General features: G+C 35.2%; 1 protein-coding gene across 5 annotated transcripts in view; it reads left to right on the top strand.

Annotated features, from left to right (window-relative positions):
- The window catches only part of LOC115216997 (LIM and calponin homology domains-containing protein 1-like), a 294,506-nt gene that overhangs the window by 272,301 nt on the left and 8,687 nt on the right, over window positions 1–13,518 (top strand). The window contains exon 24 of one of the 5 annotated variants that reach the window (XR_005001247.1): window positions 12,949–13,518. This exon is cut by the window's right edge and continues 98 nt beyond it. The exons of 3 other annotated variants lie outside the window; for them this stretch is intronic. Coding sequence is in view for 1 of the 2 variants with exons in the window: in XM_036507361.1 (XP_036363254.1) it covers window positions 4,615–4,622 (8 nt within the window). In the remaining variant the exon portion in view is untranslated. Of the gene's footprint in view, window positions 1–4,614; window positions 5,183–12,948 lie in introns of those variants that run through there. One more of the 5 variants, XM_036507361.1, reaches the window with a different exon arrangement.

Raw genomic sequence — 13,518 nt, 5'->3', positions numbered from 1 at the left:
TCTTTTATGGCAGTGCTCCAGCATGGCCACAGTCCAATGACTGAAACATAAAAAAAAATGTATGTGTGCATTCACACCAATGCTTATCATACTCACTTTTTCCATGAGTTGTATTCTTTGAGAAATGGTGTTGCTTTTTTTCAAAAGTTTTTAATCTTATATTATCGAATGAACAACTCATATGTTTCTTTCATTTATTGAAGAAAAATTATCCATACTGGCATTGTTATTTCTGCTAAGTCTGCCTTAAGCCTACAGGTTCTTGAACCCAGACCTCATTCAGATTTTGAAGGCATTTATGCTGAAAGTACAAGACTCTCCATTCTGAATAGGATGCCAGTTCATCATATTAACTCATTTTCAGCTGAATGAACTGGAGCAACATGAAATTAAGTGCCTTGTTGGCAGACACAATGTACTGCCCTGTCTGAGGATAAAACCTGCAACCTAACTATTCTGAGCCCAGCACCCCAACAGTCACTGAGTAATATGCTTTCATTATTTCATATGAGATTTTAACTCAGCAAGGGATGTCTCTAATAAGTTATAAGAGTAGCCTTAGAGTGTGTGTGTGTGTGTGGATAAAAGCATAACTGAGTGTTAAGAAGTTCATGTCACAACCATAAGACTCTAAGTTCAATTTGATTTCATGGTGTATGAAAATATCTTTCACCATATCCTTGTATTTTCATTGTTTCTGTTAAGGATTTCATTAAAGGCTTTTATATCATTTGAAATTTAATATTCTAGCAGAAATTACATTAGTAAATCACCATGTTTAACTTTTCTAATAATAAACTCTTATATTTTATTCATGACAATCCATACATAGCTCCCCAGTTTTTTTGTTTTTTCCTAATTCCTTTTTAACTCCACATCAGCTGTAATTGAGCAGACTTATGATCAAAAGTGTCAACCCTTGACCATTTTGTCTTTTATTCAGACATAGTGCAAGATTATATGATCAGATGTATCCATACTTTCAAAGCCCAGCACTAATCACTACCCAGTCCTTTCCCAGGACAGTGGTCTTCTGGAATTTCCTTACTCATATCTTTCCTGCAGCTGTTGACTTACAAATGTTCATCATCATCATCATTTAACATCCGCTTTCCATGTTAGCATGGGTTGGATGACTTGACTGAGGACTGGCGAACCAGATGGCTGCACCAGGCTCCAATCTTGATCTGGCAGAGTTTCTACAGCTGGATGCCCTTCCTAACGCCAACCACTCCGAGAGTGTAGTGGGTGCTTTTACGTACCACCGGCACGAGGGCCAGTCAGGCGGTACTGGTAACAGCCACAAAAAAAATCTTTTTTTTTTTTTCAAGAGAGAAATTACCAGCGAGGTTGGCATCAATTTCTCTGGTATAGGAGGACCTCTGAAGTATAGGCACTATTCACTTCTTCCAGTTCAGCGAATAAAACTTGCATTTCTTTCAAGACAGCTGCATGTAAAAGAGCAACCATTTCACTTGTATTTGAAGGAAACATCGTTGCTTTTTCTAGCGGGCTTATTGACCCCATGTAGCATTTCATTAGTTATGCTGCCCAAACTTTATGTCTCCATTATTGCTACATAGAACAGTGTTAGTGTTGCAAAACTGGTAATGTACTGGCATTTTTCTTACTTTCTGAGTTCAAACCCACCTTTGATTAACGTACATAGATACATACATACGTTGTTTTGTAGTTATTGGTAATATTTTTATATTGTATTTGATGAATTACAAATAAGACTTTACTGTGATAAACCAATAAACTTGGAGTGTAAAGAAATTTTGTGTATGTATGAGTGTCTGCATGTGAGTTTTTCCAATGGTACATATGTGCTTGTGTACACTTGTATGTGTGTCTGTTTGTTTGTGTGTGTTGAGTGTACACACAAATTGTATATATAGACATATTACACACACACACAGACATGCACACACACATAAACACATACATACATATATATATATATATATATGTATATATATATATATATATACATACATATGTACAGTGTTATATACAAATACATAGGCACTCACATTCATGAGTGTATATTTTTTGTATATGCTGTGTGTGTGTTTATCTATGTCTGAGTGTATACTCACAAATATATTACACAATGCATACACATAGACATGCCGCAACCATTTTTTTCTTTTTATGATTTCAAACATGCACACACAAAATTTAATCCTTTTGTTAATTTCATACAAATTTGCTTCCATACACACACACACACACACACACACACAAATTAAAAATAAAGGTACTGCTTAAATCTGTGATAGTAACCTAATATATTTGATAAAGCAATGTAAAGGTACTAAACTTGTACAGCAACACACCTTGATCAGTAAGCTTTACTTCAAAAATAACCCACACCTGAAGGTGCACAATCCGTCTAATCACTCACTAATCAATAACTGATTTTATCGAACAAAGCTGCTGTATGTTCTCTTTTATGTTTCCAATAAATGTTTCCTATAGATTCTGAGTTGGTTATTGTTGGTTATTATTTTTTAGACTATAAATTTATATATACTATCCGCATGTGTACACATTCTTGCACATATACTCTTTCTCTCTCTCTGCCTCTTACATGCATAGGTACACATATACGTACATATATGCGTACATGCATGCTTACATTCACATAGTATATAGGGAGATAGAGAGAACATGGGACAACGACTGCATGTACATACATGTATGTGTAGATGGTATCACATAGATGTATGTACATACAGAGGTGTAGTCATCATCATTGTTGTCATCCTCATCATCATTTTTTACATTCATTTTTCTCTTGCTGGCATGAGTTGGATGAAACTTGACACAGCATCCTACAACTGGCTACCTTTCCTGATGCCAAATCTTATTTTCAAGTTAAGTACTTACTTCCCTGGTCGTTTGTGGGATGAGCCATTCAACAACTGCACATGTTTTTATGAGAGGCATAACATATAATACTACTATTTAACCTTTAGCACACTGCATTTTTTCTAGAATTGTTTCCCCTGTCACTGCCCTGTGACTACATACAGGGGAGACAATTCATACAATGACATGATGCACTTACAGTATGCTAAAGTTTAAACAGTTGACATTGTTTTACACTCAGTCACCTAAGCAGTATCAAGGTACATATGGAAAGACATATATACTCACACATACTTGCTCATACATTTACTTGTACACACACACACCCACACATAGACAATGGATTCTATCTGCCAGTTTCACTCCTGAGGCTGTAGTAGATAACACTTGCCCAAGGTGCATGCTGTGTGAACGAATCCAAAGCCATATGGTTGCAAAGCAGGCTACTTAATCACACAGCCATGCTTGTTTCCACACCACACATGTATACATTTGTATTGTGTTCACTTGTATACATCTATGTGTTTGTGTCTGTATGCGTGCATCAGCATTATTGTAATGCTCACTTTTCCATGCTTGCATGGGCCTCATACAGTTTATTGAAGCAAATTTTCTAAGGCCTTGGGTACCTTCAGCAGAGTCCAATCTGTTATGAGATTTTTGGGTCAGGTCTCCAATTCACATATACACTCTTCTCTCTCTCTCTCTCTCTCTCTCTTTTCTTTCTCTTTCTCTTTCTCTCTCACTCTCTCAAGAATAATGAAAAAGAGTAATAAAAAAGACTGTCAGATATATAGTACTGTGAGTGCCAAAATGGCAGTGTGGTTAAGAAGTTCATTTTGCAAGCATGTAGTTCCAGGTTCAATTCCAGTGCTTGCCACCATGGGCAAGTATCTTTCATTCTAGTCTTGTGTTGAAATATAGTAAAGAGAAACTGTGTGAAAGCATGTCAAATCACTTTATCTCCCTCTTATATATATATATATGTGTGTGTGTGTGTGTGTGTGTATATGGAGTAGGGGCTAGGGAAAACAAGACAAAATACCATACAGGATGCTGAGTTATATCATCTTATTAAGATTCATCCATCATGAAATCAGTGAAATAAGTCATGGAGTCAATATAATCAACTAGAACCCTTGAAGGTGATACCCCAGCATAGCTTTTCAATCTTAAGTCTGAAACCATTGGAACAGGATATATATGTGTGCACAGGAATGTGTGTATGTGTGTGTGTGTGTATATATATATATATATATATAAATGAACAAAGGAAGGTATACTAAATAACATACAATGTAGATTCTTGATTTTTTTAAAAACTATCTTCATTTTGAGAGAAGGTAAACAAACACCTAGTAGAAACTGCAACTTACTCTGAGTTATAAGGGGAGATAACTTCAAGCCAGCAGCAATTCTTTGAATTAACATGAAAGAAAAGACATTGGGTTATTTTCTGGAGACAAGAAGACATCTGTGAACATGTTTCTGCCTCAATGGGCATCATCAGCACACCATTACCCAACTACACACACACACATACACACAAAAATTAGAGATCATTTATGGTTTGGAGTAATTCACATAATTAAGACTTTAATGAAGTATAAGATTGTCCAATGAGATAATCTTCAGTAATGCTACAGTATTAAGAAAGATTTTAATTAATTCTCTTCTATGAAGATATTTCTAGAAATTTTGTTTTTTAATGTTATACTTCTTACTTGCTATTTCCAGAGTTCTGAAAATTACTTAGCAAGATGGTTTCTGACTATGTTCCCAGCTTTGATCACCAAAGAATTTTATGTCTTAGTATATGATTCTTAAAGCCTTAGACATATAAATACATCATCAGTGGTTCATATATCTAAGAACGAAGCACAATCTAAAGCATTAGAGAAGTAATGTATTTTTTTAAGAAGTTAAGATATGGCTAGTCATACAGTGACCGTTGGTTTGCACCTATAAAGTGCTTAGCAGTATTGGTGACTCATTAGACTCAAGTGGCTGAATGTGCAGAATCTCTCTAGAGTGACCATTGGTTTCACACGTATAAGTAAAGCAAGACCTCTCTCAAGAGAGGTTATGCGCCTTCAGCTAGTTGAGTCTGACAAGTTACCTATTTGCTGCTAAGCACTTTATGGGTGTGAACCCAATGGTCACTCTATGACCGGCCATAACTTTTGACTTACTAAATTATATGTACATATTCAAAGAATTAAAAAGAAACAAAAATAAGGATAAACAGTTCCTTTAGTTTTTTGGGACTTCATCGAGAGGTTCATCGTATTCACTAAAAAAAATATGAACAAAAGGACTTGGTTAAAATTTTCTTGCTTGTAATAAATTTAATTTGATTTCATACTAAAGAAATATATTTTATTTATTTTTACTTCTAACTTCTGAGGTCTTTCTTCATTAACCAATTTTTTGAAAAATTTTTTAAAAACTTAACAAGATGATGAACAATCTGTGGAGCATCTTGGATGTAGTATGTGTTTTTCTTTCTTTATAGTGGGCATGTGCACATATATATTGTTCTGTCTTCCATCATACAGTGCTTATGCCAGTGTGTGTGTGTGTGTAAAAAATGCAAAATAATCTCCCATATTCACCTTTTTTGTATGCAAAAATACGAGAGGTTTTTTGCCACATGCTGTATTTTGTGTGTGTGTATATATATGTATATATATACATACACATTTAATCAATGATCAGGAAATAAAATACTCAATACAAGATATGGAGACAAATACATACATACAGGCACACACATAGATTTATGTGTATGTGTGCGTTTATATATGTATATATATATATATATGTATAAATGGTGGGGGATTCTTTTAGTTTCCATCTACCAAATTTGCTCACATGGCTTTGGTTGGCCCAGGGCTATAGTAGAAGACACTTGCCCAAGGTAGGTGCCACACAGTGGGACTGAACCTGGAACCATGTGGCTGGGAAGCAAACTTCTTATCACACAGCTCTTCCATAAATATATATATTTGTTCAAACCTGTCGTTTGATTACATCACCACTCCAAGTTTCTTGCCACATGTGCAGCAAAAAGGTGATTTTGTTACATGTGGTAAAAAATCTTTAATAAAGACAGTGATCTTCAGCTTTGAATGAATGAATTAATAAACTCTTACAACCTGTATTGAGTACTTTTTCTTCTGGATGTTTACCTAAATATAAGTGTTACTGAATGCAATTATATAAAAATAACCAGCACTTGCTCGTTTCGTTTTAACATAACTTCCTTTGTGCTTCTGGAAAATTTATATGAGGGTTTTCTAACATCATGTTTCATGTGTATATATGTGTTTGTGTGTTTGAATGTGTATGTATGTCTGATGATACATACAGTATGTGTATAGCCATGTTTATCTTACACTCGCTCATAGATTCGGTGCTGTAAATTCATGTGTTATTCACACTCAGTTTATGCACGTTATTTTTTGCTGTCGGCATGGGTTCGATGGTTCTGCAAATTCACATATTTTACGCAGGGACTTACTGATGTGCTTCATTGAAAGGTCTGGTCTGCATTGTGGTTGCTCACATCAAGCTTTGGTATGGCAACTGCTTGTTCCATGTGATGGACTTCTGTTCTTGTACAAATTTTACATGTCAACAACAACAGCATGAATAACATTGGTGTTAACTGCCAACTATCTCTGACACTGTTACCAATGCCTCTAAATTTCCACGGTTAGCTCTGTAGCCACACTAACAGCATTATTATCATTACTAATACCTCTATAACTACTACTTCCAACCATGCATCCATCAGCATCACCATTGCTCTCATTCCTACTGTGACCATTACCACCTCTGCTCATTACTACACTGCCAAGCTTGTATCCACCACCATGACTTCGTCCACACCTTCTGGCCATCATCCTCATCATCATCATCACAACCTGCACTACTATCTCAACTGTCACACCAATACTGCATCATTGTCGCCAAGACCACATCATCATCATCGTCTAGTTATGGCTACATAAAGCTGATTTAAAATTTTTAAAAATTTTCATTAATCCAAAAATAGTATTAAACATTACCATACCAATTTGAAACAAAATAAATTTGATAATCCTTTATCCAAAATCTGAAAGCTTCTAAAATTCGAAATTTTTTCTAGCAAAATTGCACCAGAAAATTCTTGGAAAGTTCTCTTAAAATCTAAACCAAGTTAAATGTGTTTCTCTCTGTCAAAGATGTTTTATAGTTATTTTTGTATTGATATTTAAAATTTAGTATATTTTTGTGTGCTTTGATGCCTCTTCATGCAATATGCAATATTTGGTGTGATCACAATAAATTTTGACAGCATGAAATTATATAAAACTACATTTAAAGTTTATGTGTTAAAATATATTATGAAACATAAATGGATGACATTTTAAAATTTGGGTCTAGTTGTCCCATTTTACAAATATTAAAATACACAACCTTTCTGAAATTTGATATAAAAAATTCAAAATCCAAAACACAATTTTAGATAAAGATTTATGTTCTTATATTCTCTACTAGCATTCCCACTGAGTGGCTATATTTCTCTTTACTCTCTAAAATTCCTCTGTAATGCCATAAATGTCAAATATTTATTTCTACATTGCAAATCTTAGTAACTAATTCTTTCACATATTTTGCTATAGATATATATGTATGTGATACATATATGTGCACATGCACACATATCTAACATGAATGCTGTTTTCCTTTTTTTATACAGGATTGGCCAAAAGTCACCTAACAGTAAACCAATACCATTTAATTCCAAGATTTATCTATGTTTAACAAATGAACGAATTTGGTAAAAGCATCGAAATATGAAATATCATGAACATTGTTCAAACTGAAATCCTTCTTCAGCTACACATTTTTCCATTTGAGTCAATATAGAATTACAGATAGTATTTATGGAATTTTGATTTACTGTTGGGTGACTTTTGGCCAACCCTATATATATATGCATATATAAAAAATTGAATGCTATATATACATACATATGTATATATGATGATGATGATGAATGCTGTTTTTTTTTCCAGTATTGTTTTATATTTGTTATTATGTTTTTATTTTTATTTTCAACTAATCAAAGTAATGCATGGGTGGATAGGCAAGCATGTTTGAAATATTCACCTCCCCCACCACTGCACACTTCAAGAGTTATATAAATGTATTTATATTTAATATCAAAACAGGCGTTTCTAACTGGGTTTGTGTGTTTTAAATTGTACATTGATTATGGTTGTTGGTCGTAGATTTGATGGAGATGCAAATTTAAACATTTAAAATAATTTGTTGTTTGATGTTAAATGTATTTCAGATTTACTCATACTCGGGTGCTCTCACACACACACACCCTTGGGGTTTACAAATAAGTGTACACAATACATGCAATAGCTATTGATTCATTCTGTTGCCACTCATTTCTTTACCATTTGCAATTAATCAAGTGTTGTGAAAGGTATATATATATATATATAATTATTATTGAGTGAGAGGGCAGTGCATGCCATCAAAGTGACATTGGGGTAAAATATCCGAATCCCAGTATACCCATCATGACGACCCATCTGATAAGGGTACACAAGGTACATGCATCACAACCATATGTGCCCAACATGGTGATCTCATATCAAGATAAACAGCACATGACCTTGCAGGTGGGGCCCAGTTAGAATTTTCTTCTGGTCAAGTAGCCCATCCCGCTTAAAAGGTCCCTGAATAAGGGTTGTTTAAGGATGTTGAATGAAACACCCATGTTTCCAGAGGTGAATTATTCAAACCCCAAAGAATAATAATGATGATAATAATAATAATAATAATAATCATTATTATTATTATTATTATTTTTATTAAGGCGGCAAGCCAGTAGAATCGGTAGCATACCGAACAAATGCTTAGTGGCATTTCATCCATTTTTACATTCTGGGCTCAAATTTTGCCAAGGTTGACTTTGCCTTTCAACCTTTTAAGGTTGATAGAATAAATACCAGGTGAGCGCTGGGGTCAATGTAATTGACTTCCCCTTCTCCTCAAAAATTTCTGGCCCTTTGCCAAAATTTGAAACTATTATTAGTATTATTCATTAAGGTGGCAAACTGGTAGAATCATTAACATACCTGACAAAAGCTCGGTGGAGTTTTTTCCAGTTCTACATTCTGAGTTCCAATTCTGCCTAGGTCAACTTTACCTTTCGTCCTTTTGGGGGTCAATAAAATAAATGCCATTTGAACACTGGGGTCAATGTAACCGACTTAACCACTCCCTGGATTTGCTGGCCTTGTGCCAAAATTTGAAACTATTATTATTACTATTAGGCGCAGGAGTGGCTGTGGGGTAAGTAGCTTGCTAACCAACCACATGGTTCCGGGTTCAGTCCCACTGCGTGGCATCTTGGGCAAGTGTCTTCTGCTATAGCCCCGGGCCGACCAAAGCCTTGTGAGTGGATTTGGTAGAAGGAAACTGAAAGAAGCCCGTCGTATATATGTATATATATATATGTGCGTGTGTGTTTGTGTGTCTGTGTTTGTCTCCCTAGCATTGCTTGACAACCGATGCTGGTGTGTTTATGTCCCCGTCTCTTAGCAGTTCGGCAAATGAGACCGATAGAATAAGTACTGGGCTTACAAAAGAATAAGTCTCGGGGTCGAGTTGCTCGATTAAAGGCGGTGCTCCAGCATGACCGCGGTCAACTGACTGAAACAAGTAAAAGAGTATTATTATTAAAGAATGTGGTAAGTTGGCAGACTTGTTAGAGTGTTGTAAAAAGTCTTTTGCAGTATTTGTTCCAGTTCTATACGTTTTGAGTTCAATCCCACTGAGACCAACTTTGCCTGTCAGATATTTATTCTAGGTCATTATACCCTTGGTTCAAATCCTGCCACGGTCAATTTTGCCTTTCATCCTTCTAGAGTTGGTAAAATAAAGTCATCAACTAACAGAGTCCATTCAAAATTACTTTTTTTGTGCTTAAATTAGAAACAACTATTATTTTATAATGCCTCTCTGCTATTTAGTTATTAATATCAGAAGTATAAGGCAGTCAGCTGGCAGAATTGTCCATGTTTCCATAAGTCTTCCAAGGTCAACCTTACCTTTCATCCTCAATTAAATAAGAACCAGTTGAGCATTAGTGTCCCTGTAATGGACCTACGGCCCACCACTACTACTCCTTCTCATTTGCTGTCCTTGAAACCAATATCATCAGAAGTATGCAAATGGAATGACAGAAATGGTGAAGTGCTGGATTAAACACTATACAATATTTAGTTATACATAGTCCAAGTATTGAATCCACTAACTTTTATGATTGTAAACCCATCAAACCCACATTCCAACAGCTCTTGTCCTTGCACAACTTACTTCCCAAAGAACCTGATTTTTTTGTACCCACACCCTCTTACATGCTTGCCTACCCTCCTGCTAAATTTATATTTTTATTCACCCCATCTCACCGTGTTTTCTCTAAAATTTGCTTTGTTGCTTGTTTCTTCAACATATATATATATTGTTTCCATGGTAATCCTTATGTTTTTCTTTTTTTTTATCCTAATCATTTGAGTTAACATCGAAATAGTAACGAAATATAAGAAATATATTATTTTTTTATAATTAAATTAATTGCAGTTTTATCCTGAAACACAATTCTTTGCTGTAAACAACAACAACAGCAACAATAGTTCTAGTGTTTTGATATTAGAATCATTTCATTAGTTTGCAGTGCTTAGTTTAGTTTCTCATAACAGTACAGTTCAGAGAAGAAAAAAAAGGCATTTACTTTGTAGTCTTGTCAAAAGTATTACATCAAGATTTCCAGGTCTTGAGTTCAAATCTCACCGAGGTTGACTCCACTAATTGTATTTGTAAGACTGATAAAATAAAGTGCTAATATAGTACTGGGGTTGTTTTAGTAGACCAACACTCTTCCTTCAAATGTGTGGTTTTTGTATCTCTGTTAGAAATTACATCACATAATGAGGAAGCCTGTTGTGGTGCACCACTGCCCTAGGATCTAATCAAGAAGAGTGTAAAGCAGTGGGGGAGAGATCATATGAGAGATTGAATAGAAGGAACTTTAACAGAGAAGTAGAGGTGTACACTGTTCGCTTTCCAGACGTTTGTACATTACTGCCTATACTTTGTACGCACTTTTTGACAAGTTGTGGTGCACCTGAGCACTGTATACAATAATTGGCAATTGGTCAACTAGATGGATGATGGAAATTTTGTATGTACAAAGAGGTGGAAGAATGCACAGTAGTTGGAAGCATGGTAACAGAATAATCAAATTGAAGCCTGTTTATATGCATGTGTGTGTTTTATGTACCCTTGTTTTGACATCACTATACAAGCAATACTGTTCATTTGCAGTCATCTGTGAAAAACATCTGACCTTGGGGAAACATTACTTTACTTGGAAATCGGTGGGGGTTTGCTACAGGGAGGTCATCCAGCCATAGAAAATGTGGCTCAGCAACTTCCATCTGACCAATACAAACATGGAAAAGTGGGCATTAAAACAATGATGACAATAATCATCATCATCATTTAATGTCCGCTTTCCATGCTAGCATGGGTTGGATGGTTCGGCTGGGGTCTAGGAAGCGAGGAGGCCGCACCAAGCCCAGTCTGATCTGGCAGTGTTTCTACAGCTGGATGCCCTTCCTAATGCCAACCACTCCGTGAGTGTAGTAATAATGACTCCTATTATTTGGCTTTTTGGCTGAGAGTGGGGGATACAGTTTCAAAGACAATCCTTCTGTTGTTGCCATTTAGCCACAGGTCAGTCCTAATCCTGCTGAGCTACATATGATAAAGGCTTTCCAGCCATGATAATTCCTTCTTTATTCAGACGTAATGTACACAGTGCTCAGGTGCACTTGTGTTTAGTATTATTAACTTATCTAACAAGCCCTTTACGAAAAGGATAGTAAAATACGATTTGAAGGAGATTTTGCCCTTAATTTCAGTAGGTTGAGTGAGCAAATAGACATCCCCCACATTGTGTTGTTGTTGTTGTTTAACTTTAGGCAACCTCTGATAGACTAGAACTGTGATCAAAGGCACTACAGTCACAATCATCCCAATTTTTATTTTGACATGTAGGACTACTTTATCTGTTATTGAATTCAGGGTAACTTAGCTGCTATTTCTAGCAGGTCGAGTGATCATGAAGAAGCACCCTTAACCACTTAATTACCATTTTTCTGCTGAAATACATTGCCTTTGTTTCAATAAATTTTGAAGAATTTAGTAAAATAACTTTGTCGCTTTTACTAATTTGGTGTATGAAACATAAATAAATAAGCGTAAAATTCTGACAGAAGGTTTTAAATTAGATCATTTTAAAATAGGAAGTTTATATGGAGAACCAAGCAGTGGTCTCCATCAGGTTGGCATCAAACGAGTTAATCAAACATTTCGAATTAAAGACTTACTTCTTTGCTTTCATTTGGGTTTAATGTCAAAAACTTAGGACTACCATTTTTTAAAAATTTTATTTGTCCAAAACAAAAAAGACATTTAATATATATACACTTGTGTGTGTAAGTTGTTTAAGACTCCATAAGTCAGGACAAAATGTACTCTCATATGCCAACAAAGTGGGTATATTATCCAAAACGTACAGTATTATATATCCATTACAGCCAATTTTATCAATCAGTTTCACACAAGGGATTCAACAGTGTTAGATAACAGTCTGACCATGTAACTGAATGAAACATGGTGACCACCATATTTCATTCCATATCAGCTATCTCTGATGAGCACAGTGTTACATAATCGGATTGTTACTTGACACACCATTCAATCCTTAGCATGAAACCGATTGGTAAGATCAGCCAAAAAAGATATATTATACTGTACACTTTGGATAATTATATATATATATATATATATATGTATATATATACATATACACACACACACACATATATCCATACATACACATGAAAATGAAATTATGTATATATATAGTTATATGAAAATGAAATAAAATACAATAATTTGTCTGAACCAATCTCATATTGTAATTATTTTCAGCCGGTTTAAAATTCAGCAAAGTATGATGATAGATACAGCATGCCAGATCATCAACCGATGACAGGGTTACCATAATATAAAGACAAGGTGCTGTTCAGTAGACCAGTGGATCACGCATTGCACACACCCCCGTTTCCCCCTTTACATGTCTTCTGGTTCCTTGTTTTATCTCAGGGTTAACTGTCCAACAATTCAGCTGTTCAGATCATTCAGTTGGTCATTCGAGTAATCGGTCAGTTATGCTACTGCCGTGAGATGATTTTCATTACTTTATTTTTCTTTTGCTTTATGTTTCTTTCCCTTTTTTTTTTTTGCCACCGACATTTTTTTTTACTTGTTTCTTTGTCCCTTCATTCTTCATGTGTTGTCGCTTTCATCCATTTCTTTTATATAAATACTTCCTCCTTCTCTTCCTCCTCTCTTTCTCTCTCTCTTTGGTGTTTCATTCCACAGGTAACAATTCCAGCCATTTGCATGCGGTCACACTGTTATTGTTGCACCAACGTGCAGCATTGTCTTGTCAGAATGTTGTCTTAACACGTCTCTTTTACATTTGCTTGCATGCATGTG

The sequence above is a fragment of the Octopus sinensis genome, linkage group LG11 (genome assembly GCF_006345805.1).
Source record: "Octopus sinensis linkage group LG11, ASM634580v1, whole genome shotgun sequence".
Lineage (NCBI taxonomy): Eukaryota > Metazoa > Mollusca > Cephalopoda > Octopoda > Octopodidae > Octopus > Octopus sinensis.
This window is presented reverse-complemented; position numbering and strand designations above follow the sequence as displayed.